At 38.9% G+C, this 13,508-nt stretch overlaps 1 protein-coding gene across 1 annotated transcript; it reads left to right on the forward strand.

The window, feature by feature from the left end:
* The first annotated feature begins 4,478 nt into the window (after positions 1–4,478).
* On the forward strand, positions 4,479–8,440 carry LOC102313777 (interferon-induced protein 44). Its single transcript, XM_005953132.2, has 6 exons — positions 4,479–4,556; positions 5,865–5,876; positions 6,248–6,278; positions 6,992–7,193; positions 7,343–7,486; positions 8,209–8,440. The coding sequence occupies exons 2-6, from the start codon at positions 5,867–5,869 to the stop codon at positions 8,425–8,427; spliced, it is 606 nt and encodes a 201-aa protein (XP_005953194.2). The 5' UTR covers positions 4,479–4,556; positions 5,865–5,866; the 3' UTR covers positions 8,428–8,440.
* The last annotated feature ends 5,068 nt before the right edge of the window (positions 8,441–13,508 follow it).

Raw genomic sequence — 13,508 nt, forward strand, 5'->3', positions numbered from 1 at the left:
ATCAGCCACTGAGACAGTACACACATTTATGTGTATTTGTATATGAATATTTCATACTTTAAGGCTGCCTGTTTGTTTAAGGGAGATGAGCAAAATACATTGGAATTGTACGTGATAATATGACGGATGATAAATTCAATAGATTTTAAGTAGATACTTGTAAATTTTCTTAAAGTCTTGTATGTTGAATTGAACTATGTGATTTATTCAAAGCCTCTCCCAGTCAGTGCTGTTCTCCATGCCTGTCTGACTGTACATGATGTTATTAGCACAAACACTTTAAAGGTGATCATTTAGGACTTCAGCAATAATACAGACAGCAATGTAGTTAGCAATAAAACAGTTTAATTGGGAATTAACTTAAAAAAACAAACAAACAACAAACAAACATCTCCTATTTCTTGTCACACAGGAAAAAAGCATCAATGTGCTGGAAAAGCTTGAAAAGGGACCTTGAAAGTGCTTGAGAAGTGCTTGAATTTGACCATGAAAAAGGCGTATGAACCCTGAGAAATGTGCTCAAAGTAAGAAAGTCAAATTAGTAACCAAGCTGAATATTGTGCTATAAGAAAATATTATTAGTAGGTGAGACTACAAACTTAGTCTGGTGGTTGTGCCTGATAAAAAACAAAACAAACAAACAAAAAAACCTATAAACTAAGCCCCCTGTTTAGAGGTGATTGTCAGTTTGATACCATGAAAACCGCTGTGTATCACCTAGTCAATCTAGTAATCAACAAGTACCTCACTGACGAATGCAGCGGCTGTAAGTTTGATCAGCCCAGCCAGAGACAGCACGAGTGTCTGCTGGAGGATGTGTTGGAGGATGACTTTTACGCTGACAATTATTACAGCATCAGAAAAAGACTCCTCACCCCTCGTTTCATTCCTTCCATTCAACGTCTGCTGATTGCCCGCAACATCAAAATGGACGACGTCAAAGTCCGCACGGTGGCACAAACTGAAATCAGTAAGGAAAGTTTTTGACGCCGTCGCCGAGGCATACGACAATCTGGTGAGGTTGGACGTGGTGAAAATCGGACAGCTACGCTTGGTCACAGAGTGACAAAGGAGGCTGCTAATGTTTTCTCTGAAACACTGATTCTTTTCAAAAAACAAAAAACATATTGTACCGTATCTTTCAAACAGCTACCCTGCGTATTTTTTTCAAACATGCATCCAGATTTGTCTTTCTTAAAATGTGGTAAAAACCTGCATTTTACTACATTTTTAAAAGCATGTATCCTTTTTCAAACATGTATCCTACATTAAGCACACTTTTAAAACATGTATCCTGATATGGCCACCCTTCCAAGGCCCTGAGAAATTACCCAAATCACTATGGGATAAGGATGGGGACTTACCCTATGTACCCATGTAAACGGTGACTGTGAAATTACAATTCTTTTCTGCTTAAAAAAAAAAAGCATTTTTATTTTGTATATAAATAAATGTTAATGTTGTGCGACGGGATTGTGTGCTTCAATTTTACTTATAATGTGTCAAATCACTACAACAGACGGCTCAAGACGATGCCGAAACCAAGCACACCATTGTTTTTCTTGTGACATTACCAATAAGTTTGATGTGTCACATGGCCCTCTTCCTATTGAAAAAACAAAAGTTGTATCCAAGATGGCCGACTTCTAAATGGCCACTATGGTCACCACCCATCTTGAGGAGTTTGCCCCCTCACATATACTAATGTGCCACAAACAGGACTTTAATATCACCAACCATTCCCATTTATTACGGTGTATCCATATAAATGGCCCACCCTGTAGTTTGCATCAATACTGTACTAACAATCTGGATAACATACCAAAAACGTAGAGTTGGCTGCTCGACTTGACTGAGATGGATGCCTTTTTTAAACCACGATCCAAAGCCCGCGAGATGAAATCACGCGTGGTTTCACGAGATTTAACGTTGCTATCTTATTGACTTACTTCACCTGAACATGATATGAACAATTTAATACACCCTTTCTGCATATCATGTAGTTTTTACACTATATAGTTACATTTAACTTTAAAACATGAGGCAATTGTGTTAAATACATGCAAGATGCTTACATAAATCCAAGAGATGGCCAGTCCCTTTTTTTCAGTGCAGTCACTTTAATTTCAAAACTGTGTAATCTGTGTATTTGTTCTCTCACTCTTATGCCCTGTCCTTATCTTCAACGTCATGCTGCTCTGTTGTATGCTTTATATTGGGGTCAGTGCATTATATATTAGTCATCTACAGAGGGTGCAAAATGCCGCAGCTCGTCTTTTAACAGGCACTCGAAAGTTTGAGCACATTTCCCCTGTTTTAGCTTCACTTCACTGGCTGCCCATTTCTTTTAGGATTCATTTATTTACTTTTAAAGCTCTCCATGGCCTCGCCCCATCTTATCTCTCTGAGCTGCTACAGCCTTATACACCCACCCGCTCTCTCAGGTCAGCTGATCAGCTGCTCCTGAAGATACCCAGGACTGGGCGTAAACTTAGAGGAGATCGTGCTTTTGCTGTAGCAGCTCCCAAACTGTGGAACGAGCTTCCTTTAGAGATTAGACAGGCCAGTTCTTTATCTGTTTTTAAGTCACTCTTGAAAACCCACCTCTTTACCCTGGCCTTTGACACCACGTGAGATGTTGGTTTTTTATTTTAGTTGTTTTTAGGTGATTCGATGCTGTTTTATCTTGTTTTTGTTTTAACATAGGGCTGTTTTAATTTTATGTTTTATGTGTTTTATTTATTTATTTTGCTGTTTTCTGTTATTCTATTGTTTTAACTTATTTTCTGTACAGCACTTTGTTCCTGTGCTGGGTATTTTAAAGAGCTTTATAAATAAAATTGGATTGGATTGGTACTGTATGTTAATTGCCCCTTGAGGATAAATAAAGTCTTTCTGATTCTGTTTCTGCTTTTCACAGTTTTACTGCCACTCAATAAGTAGCTGGTATTTTCCAACAGCGACCATAGCAATCTGCAAATAGGTTTCCAATCCAGCACTGACAAGTTTCATACTAGCAACTGCCAGCAGCCACTCACCATAAGTGGTTGCTAACTGGTTCCTAGGCCTGAGTGTCCAGGATGGGAAATGGTGGGGTGTGGTATAAGCTTTGAGAAGGGGAGATGCAGATGTTACTTTTGTTTTTATTAAACAAAAGGACAAGAGAACAGCACTATACTGCTAGCACAACTTCTGCTCATTGATAGTATGCTGTCTGTGCAGATACTAACACAAAGCTAGCAAAGAACGCAGAGCGATGATAAAACTGGCTGCATCCCAACCTCAGGTCAGAAGCTCGAGCATGATCTTCAACAGGTAACAAAAGCAGTAGCCCTAACGTTCATGTGGTGTAATCTGTTTTAGTGTGACCTGTTTTACTGTGAAAGGCTCAAGGGGAAAAAGTTCGACTGTGAACCAGCAGCTTGCTGAAAATGAAATGGCTTGCATGGATTTGGACGGTAAATGACGAGTCTGAGTTGCTCTACAAAGGGTCACTTGAATCGTTGTCCCTCAAAATGCTCTCTCATGCTCATTCCATTACTTTTTTTCATGGCTTACCTTGGTGTGGTTTACAAAGTGCTTCAGAAAGATGAGGAAATCTGTTTCTTGCACCCATTCTGACTTATTTCCACTACCAATACTTCTACTGGTCCATCTCTGACACAGTGGTCTGCATAATGTATGTGTGGGAACACAAACAGTGGAGGAATTGTGTTGCCAATGGCATTAACCGCATATACAAAGGCGACCAGTGAACCTCTCTCTGCTGATGTCATTGCCCCAACTTGTTTAATATAAGTTAAAGTAATAGTGTGGTAAGTTGTAACATCTGCATTATTGTTACAACTAACCCAGACTGTTGCTGTTACAACTATAGCATGAACTAGCTAACATTACAGCCAACGGCTAAAACATTAGCACTAAAGACCTACACAGAATATATCCCCATAGACATACAAATAACATAATTTAAGTTTGATGAGTTTAACTGCAAAGCAGATAATGCTATTAGAAGATGAAATAAAGTAAAGATAAAAAATAAAAAAAACTTCTTAAATTGTCTGTGTTTGACAAAATTGGAGAAATTGGAAGTGTTACAACTGACCCACATTACAACTATACCCAGTCTCCCCTACTTTGGTGTTACTCCACCTCCAAATAAATGTCAGAAGGAGTCCGAACCGCAAAAGAAGCACGTATTCTCGGAAAAGTGGTTGAAGGAGGTGAACTGGCTTCAAACAAACGATGAAAGCACAGAGATGTAGTGAAAATCCCACTCTAGCGGACAAAAACAGTGCCTATTATACAGTATGTACGCAAACGCGCGTTGCAACTTCTTACTGTATCTGGTGTGCGTCTTTTATTTTGAAAGCGCACTAACCTGCATGTCAGTAATTCAATAAGTAATGTGAACAAGAAAACTATGCTTCTTTAAAGTCACATGACTTACTTGAAAAAAAAATAGGTGAATATGAAAGTGAAAGCAGTAAGGAAACTAACAGAATACCCCCACACACCCCATTGCAGTCATTGTGTCCAGAACCACATCGGAGAAGGTAAGACCTTTTCAATTATACTGCTTTGACTCAAATTCAGTTACAATACCAACAAGAAAGACAATTAGTTCACTGTGTAGTTAGTTACAATCACAGCCTTGCTTATTCTGCTCTCAGAGCGTGTGTGTGTGTGTGTTAAAAAGTAACTCTGATAAAACGTGTGAGTTCCCCTAACTTCTCCAGGAGCATATCTACTTTCCACTATGCACACACGCCTTCCGTTCTATTGTTTTCATACTGGATTTCGACATAGGGATGTTTACCTCTGTGTAGCGTCCTTTCCTCTTTTAACAGCTGCTGGACTTTTATAGAGGAGAGGTTTGATGCACCAAATGCTTTCGGTTGGTGAAAGGTCTGAACTGCATGTAGTTGAGCACCGAGACTTGACTGGAAAAGAGAAAATAGAAAGTAGAATAGAAAATAGTTTAACATTGTCTTGCAAGATCTTCACTGATAAAACGCCAGATGGCCTTCTCGTCTTTAGTTTACATTTCAAATCATTTGAACACATAGAAGTTTTCAACTTTGACTAAGCAAATCTAAATTGAGAAGACGGTGATTATTCTGGATTATATTCACATATAGCTTCTTATTTACATGATAGAGCTTTAATCTGCTTGGATAGCATGTCAAGCTGTATGCACAGAAGGTGATTTCTGACAGTGTTCCTGAGGCCCTGCAGTGATTTCAATGACAGAATCATGCCTGTTTTTAATGCAGTGCAGCCTGATCCTGAACACCCAATGTTGCTGAAATTGTTCCATAATTTGCATAATGTTTGTAGATTGATGAATTTCTGCCCATATTTATTTCTAACAAACTCTGCCTAAGATGCTCTTTTTATACCCAATCATGTCACTGAGCTGTTGTAAATTAACCTATTTAGCTGTAAAGTGTTCCTCTGGCTGCTTCTTGTTAGCACCATTTATTTTTCCAGCATTTTGTTGCTCACCTCCAAAGTTTTTTTGTAGCATGTTGCTGTCATCATATTCACAATTAACTATTAAATTAATATTTTTATTAGTTTGTATAAATATACTTATAACTTATATTTATACTAATTACTAATATTTTTCATGAAATAGTAAAATATCTTAGTTTAAATATATGTTATATTTTCTGTTTTACTGTCAATAAAATATTTGTTTATGAAACTCAATTGAATGATTCTGAATCTTGGAATGGACTCAAACGCATATAGTGAGGATGAAGGGACCATGAAAGACTCTGAATTGCAAATCATATCTAGTTTCATCTTTTTTTTATTTCAGTTTGCTGACCTTTTCATATAATTGTCTTGTTTTACAGATATGGGCGGAGGTAAGTTCTGGCCTGTTACATGTCGCACTAGTCTCAGAGCAAAATGCATCCAGAGTTTAAAAAAAATTTAAAACATTTATGATTGGGTTTTTTATTTTATTTTTACAACAAACACTGAAAACTGTGAAATCCTTATATGTGAAACATTTTTAAAGAACTTTTATTCTTCAACCTAACCAAGAAATTAAGGTGAACATAAAAAAAACCCCCAGTAACACTATTAGCAATAGATGCTCCACCTAGTGTCACTCAAATTTTATTAAATGATAATGATGTTAACACTTGATAAATTTTCCAATTTTGCATTGTGACACTATTTGTTTATGTTCCTGTCTTCCCATTATGTTAACATATGTGATTTTCCTCTTCAGCATTTAGTCGGCCATGGAGGCCTTTGCCAAAGTGAGTATGATAAACATATATTATTGTTTTGGCTTCGTTCTGCTCCTTAACACAGAATTTAGATTTTTTGTTTTGGTAGCTGACTGTTGTGTGTGATAGAAGAGCATCGCTGTTATGCTAACAGTGCAAGCCATATCTTATTTCAATGTTTTGTTTTGTTTTAATTAACAAGAATAAACAAAAAATTCTTGATTTTGTGAAATTTCAAAAATATCAAAATAATGAAACCATTCTTCTCAAACCCATTCTTAGTAGGCCAGCTAGTGAACAAGAATGTAGTTTATATAACTCTGTTGAGACTACAGTGGTGTGAAAATGTGTTTGTCCTCTTCCTTTTGTATTCGTTTTTCTTTTTTCACAATTAAATGTTTCAGATTATCAAATAAATGTAAATATTAGACAAAGATAATATATGGAAAAACACACTACATTTTCTAAACAAAGGCGTTACTGATTGAGGGGGGGGGGGATCCAAACCTACATGCCCAAGATCACTGACATAATATTTGGTGTTGTTTATCCTGCTCATGATAGCTCAGTTTTTGTTGGTAAAACACAAAACTGGTATGGCCTAAAAGAAGGTTTTGGCTAAAGTTCAAGAAATATTATTTATGCTAAATTTTTAGAAAAATTAAAGTGATACCTTTTTATTTCTAAAAACAAAAACAAATTATTTGTAAAGTTTCAGTGTCTGTTTGGTTGATTGTTTGCAGGAATAACCAGGATACGCTGGATTTTCTGAAATCGTACAGTCCTCGAAATCATGAAGCTACCCATCTCAGAATTCTGCTTATTGGGCAAACTGGTGAGGGGAAATCTACCTTCATCAACTCTGTTGACAGCGTTTTACAAGGCAGAGTTGCTAATCGAGCTCCAACAGATCAACACGTTACAGCAGATTCATTCACTAAAAAGGTATGTATGTTTCTATCTATCTATCTATCTATCTATCTATCTATCTATCTATCTATCTATCTATCTATCTATCTATCAATTTTTTACTGTCAAATAATGACTGTAGCTGCTTTAAACAAAGACTTATGAACTCCATCTTCTGTTTTCAGTACAAAACATATAAATTCTCCAAAACCAATGAAGGTCATTACTCATTTGTTATTAATGACATCATGGGCATGGAAAGGACCAAAGGCGTTCATGTGGAAGACATTAAGCTTGCCCTACGAGGACATGTGAAAGATGGTTACGAGGTAGAATCTCTTGACCTTTGGCTTTGCTTCATATGTCTAGTTTTTTGGTTTTGTTTATTTGTGTTCTTATATGGGTTCATACAATTTGCAAATCACTAGATTTGCATTTACATTTTAGTGTTACAATGTTTTCATTTCAAAAGTATGGGATATAGTAGGGGAATATATGTTTACAAATTACTATTTTATATGCCTACAAGATAAAAGTTAATATCTTAAAAATAAGCTGTGTGAGTTCAGAGTTGAGTAATGGTGTGTAGTCTTGGTGATCTTGTGACAAGTTCTGTTTATGATGTGCTACCTTTCTTTTGAGTCATAATAATTTTAGCAGTGATATTCTCAGTCTCAGCATGAGCCTGCTATTCTTCTTTCAAGCATCACTCCCTCCCTGTATACCATGTCCTCAGGCATTTATCACAGGCTGATAATTTCTGGACTCCAGCAGCCTTTAAGTCCTTATTGCATAGTCAGTTCATTCTTTTCTGACTTTGAAGACCCTTGATTCTGACTTCTACCGTCTTTCATCCTATCTCATCTTCTCCACAGTCAAAACTTCGTAAGACTTTTTTCAGGGCTCTGTTTAGTTTGTGCCTTCTGAATATAATCACAATTATTACTTAAACTCTTGTTTATTTAATAAACAAGAGATATAAACTGAGATGAGTTTCAGTAAGAAGAGGTGTAATCTTCTTTACACCTCTTCTTACTCCATTGTTTTCTAGTTTGATCCTGAAAACAAGCTGGAAGAGGGAGATCTAGGATACAACGCTGCTCCTGAACTGAGTGAAAGAGTTCATGTTGTGGTCACTGTTGTTCCTGCTGGCGTAGTGTCTTTACTAACTTCGGACATGATCGCAAAGCTGAGAGATATCAGACTGGCAGCCACTGCGTTGGGTAAGGTAGCAGTTGCAAATTTTTCTGTAATACATTATTTGGACTAATTATATATATACATATATAGTATAGAAAAGATCACGTAGAATAGTATTGTGGAATAAATGCCAGATAGAAATGGTGTGGTTATAGGGAGCTTAATTTCAAATTCATGATCGAGTTGGGAAATTCAATTCTGAAAAAAAACAACATGATTTTGTTTGTTGACTAGAGCGGTTGATAATGGTTGATGAAGTGATCTGAACTGAACAGATAGATAACACACACGTATAAATGAATATTAAACCATAACACAAGATAATACAGCACAATTTACTGATTTCAAGTTTTGGACACTTTATATAGTTTGAAGGTAGTTAAATTTTTAATTAGCTGTGAAAAAGGGCTAGGGTACAAAGCCCAGGAATTTCAATTTTGACTTAACTTTCGTTTTGTTGTTACTCAATGAGTTCTTCCTTATGCAGACGTCTGACATATTTTTTTTAAATGTTTACTTCCCAAATGAATCACAAGCTCTGGAAATGAGTCTGCTAATCTTGACCAGAATTGCGGAAAGTCAGAGAAATTGTTATGTCTCCTAAACAAGTTTTGGCTTATCGGGGGCTCACCCTTTTTGTTCGTTTCTAAAAAGGTTGGCTTAGGTCGGGGCTTTGGGAAGAACATTCCAGAAGTTTGATGTCAGCCTTCTTTATCCATTTCAAAAACAATGTTGGCTTGTGTCTGGGATCAATGTCCTTGGAAGATCCAAGTTTCAACTGTTGATTTGAGGTGAAGTTGAGGTTGTCTTCCTTCTTTGTTAATCAATCTACTTTGTCTTCAATCTACAATGTATCACTACCACAGGCAGCACAGAGCCTGAGCATGATGCTACCACCGCTGTGTTTGACAAACACTGTGGTAAACTTTTCCATGTGGGCAGCTGCAAATTTAAGCCGAGCTTGCATTTATCAGTTTTTGTCTTGTTTTGTAAAGTCATTAAAGTAATTAATAACTTAAAAATTTCAAAGGTTTGTTATGTACAATCATTCCACCCCAGAGAAAACACCAGCTAGAACCATCTGAAGTAGTTCTAGTGGTAATATGAGCATTGCGAGCTGTAAGTCCTCCAATGGCTCCAGTAGATTCCAGGTACAACACTGGAGGTCTCTGTCCAGAAGAGTGCAGACACAGAATAGCTAAGATACTGTGCAGAAATGAAGGGAGCTTAAGGTCGACACGCACACGCACACACACACACACACACAAAACCTTGTGAAAGTTTTAGATATAATCCCACGGCGTGCTGGGATTCTCTCTCTACAGCATGTAGAGAGAGAATCCCAGGGTGTGTTGTGACAACATGTAAAGCACGTGGAGTAAGATAAGGGAAAATACATTTTAAATAAAATGTGACATGAAAATAGAAAATCTTTCTATGTAGTTGTCAACAAAAAAAGAGCAGCTCAAACATTTATTTTAGAGAGAAGCAAAAGGCATACACAGCTGAGTAGTTTCCCCTGGTACATTGTTTGAGGTAATGAGGCTGAAAAATGTTCAGTACAACTTCCTGTTTTTTTCTTGAGCTTAATTAGTTTTAATTAATTAATTTTTATGACATTGAAACCATCTATAATGGTTGTAACTAGTTACTTCTCTTTAGTGTTGCATTTTTTTCTGCCTGGAGATGAGGGTTAGTAGCATTAGTTGGTCTACATGTTGTGGTGATGTTGCCAGCGGCCTTTTTCAAAAAGAATATTTGTGCCTGTGTACGTGCTGTAATACGGTGCTTTGTTTGATCCAGCAGGAAGGAGCCGGAGATGGGACGATAAAGCAGGTGGTGGATTTTAGAAGACATATAAACTTGAGAAACTCTGCTACAAGAGACTTATCTCCACTCCTGCAAATAAGCAGAAACAACACGCGCACACACGCACACACACACACACACACACAGTAGATGGTGACTGGGAGAGAGAGAGAGAACCACTCAAGGTCAAAGTGGAACAAGGTCATGCTGATTCAGAATCAGTTATTCAGGGCGAGTGAAGTGCTGGCGTGACACTGATTTTCAGTTTGGAGTTCAGTTTCACTGACTTATCTATTTGTACTTTTAGGAAACAGCCTCAGTTTATTGAATCACAATACCAACTGCCTTATGGTCTCCGCTGATAAGGTGACTTATTTACCGTAACAGCTAAACAGGTTTACAGGTCCGGACGGGATTCCCGGCCGCGTCCTCAAGTCATGCGCGGCTCAGCTGGCTGGAGTGTTCACACACATCTTCAACCTTTCCCTCTCTCTGTCTGTAGTCCCAGCCTGCTTCAAAATGGCCACCATCGTCCCTGTACCCAAATCCTCCACCATCTCCTCATTGAACGACTGGCGACCTGTAGCCCTGACCCCCATCGTAAGCAAATGCTTCGAGAAGCTGGTCAGGGACTTCATCTGCTCTGCACTACCCGACTCACTGGACCCTCTACAGTTCGCATACCGCCACAACAGGTCCACTGATGATGCCATAGCCCTGACACTACACACTGCCCTGTCACACCTGGAGAAGAGAGACACGTATGTGAGAATGCTGTTTGTAGATTACAGCTCAGCATTCAATACCATCGTTCCCTCGAAGCTGGACAGGAAACTGCAGGATCTAGGACTGAGCAGCTCCCTCTGCAGCTGGATCCTTAGCTTCCTGTCTGACAGACGCCAAGTGGTCAGACTGGGCAGCATCACCTCATCCCCCATCACACTGAACACTGGTGCTCCACAGGGGTGTGTACTGAGCCCTCTCCTGTACTCACTCTACACCTACGACTGCACAGCCACTAACAACTCCAACATCATTGTGAAGTTTGCGGACGACACTACAGTGGTGGGTCTTATCACCAACGGTGATGAGACGGCTTACAGGGAGGAGGTCAGCGCCCTGACCCACTGGTGTCAAGACAACCATCTCACCCTCAACGTCGCAAAGACAAAGGAGTTGATAGTGGACTTCCGGAGGTGCAGAGAAGTACACACCCCCATCACCATCAACGGCGCTGCTGTGGAGAGAGTGAGCAGCTTCCGGTTCCTTGGTGTACATCTGGCTGAGGATCTTACGTGGTCAGTACACACAAACAAAACAGTGAAGAAGGCGCAGCAGCGCCTCTTCTTTCTCAGGAGACTGAAAAGATTCGGCATGAGCCCCCGCATCCTCAGGACCTTCTATCACTGTGCCATTGAGAGCATCCTCACTGGATGCATCACCACCTGGTATGGCAACAGCACCGCCTACAACTGCAAAGCTCTCCAGCGAGTAGTGCGGTGCTCTGAACGGATAATTGGAGGTGAGCTTCCCTCCCTCCAAGACATCTACAGGAAGCGGTGCCTGAGGAAAGCGGGGAGGATCATCAAGGACTCCAGTCACCCCAGCCATAAACTGTTCAGACTGCTTCCATCAGGAAGGAGGTTCTGCAGCATCCGGTCCCGTACCAGCAGACTGAGAGACAGCTTCTTCCACCAGGCCATCAGACTGCTGAACACGTCATAGACACCTCAGCTTCACTACTGGAACTTCAACATTATGCACTCCATACTGTACAGTAATGCCACTGTTTTGCACATGTCTCACTCTGTATATTTTTATATATTTTATTTATTGTTTACTCTATTTAATTTGTAAAATATGTGTACACACACACACACACACACACACACACACACACACACACGTAGAAAAATATTTAGTATACACATCCAGAAATGCATATACTATTATATATTGTACATATATTTATTAGTTTCAGATGTAGCCATTCTTGTATTTTGCTTGTTTACATTATTGTATTTTGCACAACTCTGTTGCTTGTGAAGCTCGCACACAAGAATTTCACTCACATGTGCTGTACCAATGTACCTGCACATGTGATGTGACAATAAAAGTGATTTGATTTGATTCAAACATTTCTCTTTTACAGTACACACCTTTCATCTAAATCTAACCATAAAATTCAGATTATTAGGCTTTAACATAATAATTCTTCTTCTCTGAACAGTGGCAAAGAGAATAATCTGCAGTGCTCAAAGAATTACTTACCTGATAAAAATGAGCTCTAGAGCCTGAATTTTTCCTGGACCCGAGCTGGATCCAAGTCCAGCTTCACTGACTTGTTGACTCGTTGACCCTCTTTTATGAAGAAGAGCGACCACTCACTTCTTGGTGGATGCAACGTTTTGGGATATTGTCTCTTTTAAAGCATGTGTTAATTCTGAGTGTGATTTAATCAAGCGCGTGTATTTCATACATGAATAAAGTCTCACTGTGCCACATTATGGCAAAAATCGGTATATGTTTACCTATGAAACCTTCCAGTGCTTTTACCCTGTATGATTTTTCACTGATGAACTGTTTAAAAGTAGAATTTGTTCATTCCCACCAGACTCTCTCCTCTGTACACTATAAAATGACCCATTGCAGTGACGTCTCTGTAGATGAGCCTATCGGACGTGCTACGCAGCAATCTCTCCACCGTGTCCTGGTTCTGCCCCCAGGCCTCCTCCCAGTGGGACAAACCCAGAACACCCCCCCAGGAGACATCCTTGTGCCTGAACCACCTCTCTGGTTTCCCTGAAACCATATTCAGTCAGCTGAAGATAATTTAAGGGTTTTTGTTTCGGAGTCTTTATTTGACAAAAGTAGAGTTAAGCAGATAAGAGCATGGGGGGAGATGCAATCCACACAAAAGGACTTCATTAAATTTGATGTATGATGTACTCAGTGAGTACTAAGGGAGTCCCATACATAATTTAGCTCAGCTAAATGTACAATTAGATTATGAACAGTCACACGAATGACTTAAAAAAAAATCAAATGGAAAACAAATTTTGTGTACAACTTTAACTTCTATAGGTTGTCTTTCTTCAGTGAAGGCTTGGAGAGTCCCGAATCAGAATATTGTAGTCTTTCTTTAAAAATACAAACTCAGACAAAAATACTTAACAAGTATTTTTACTTCAGAAGCTAGGATGATCTAATAGATGAGTAAAATAAAGGAAGTCCAACCTCAAACCCTACTGAAAGGCACCAACCAGATGGTGGACCTTCTTGCTGTGTGGCAACAGTGTTAACCACCATGCCACCGTGCTGGCCCAAGAGTGAAAATGTCAT

Source organism: Haplochromis burtoni, unplaced genomic scaffold (assembly GCF_018398535.1).
Source record: "Haplochromis burtoni strain Fernald_Lab_line unplaced genomic scaffold, NCSU_Asbu1 Contig_1706, whole genome shotgun sequence".
NCBI classification, from domain to species: domain Eukaryota; kingdom Metazoa; phylum Chordata; class Actinopteri; order Cichliformes; family Cichlidae; genus Haplochromis; species Haplochromis burtoni.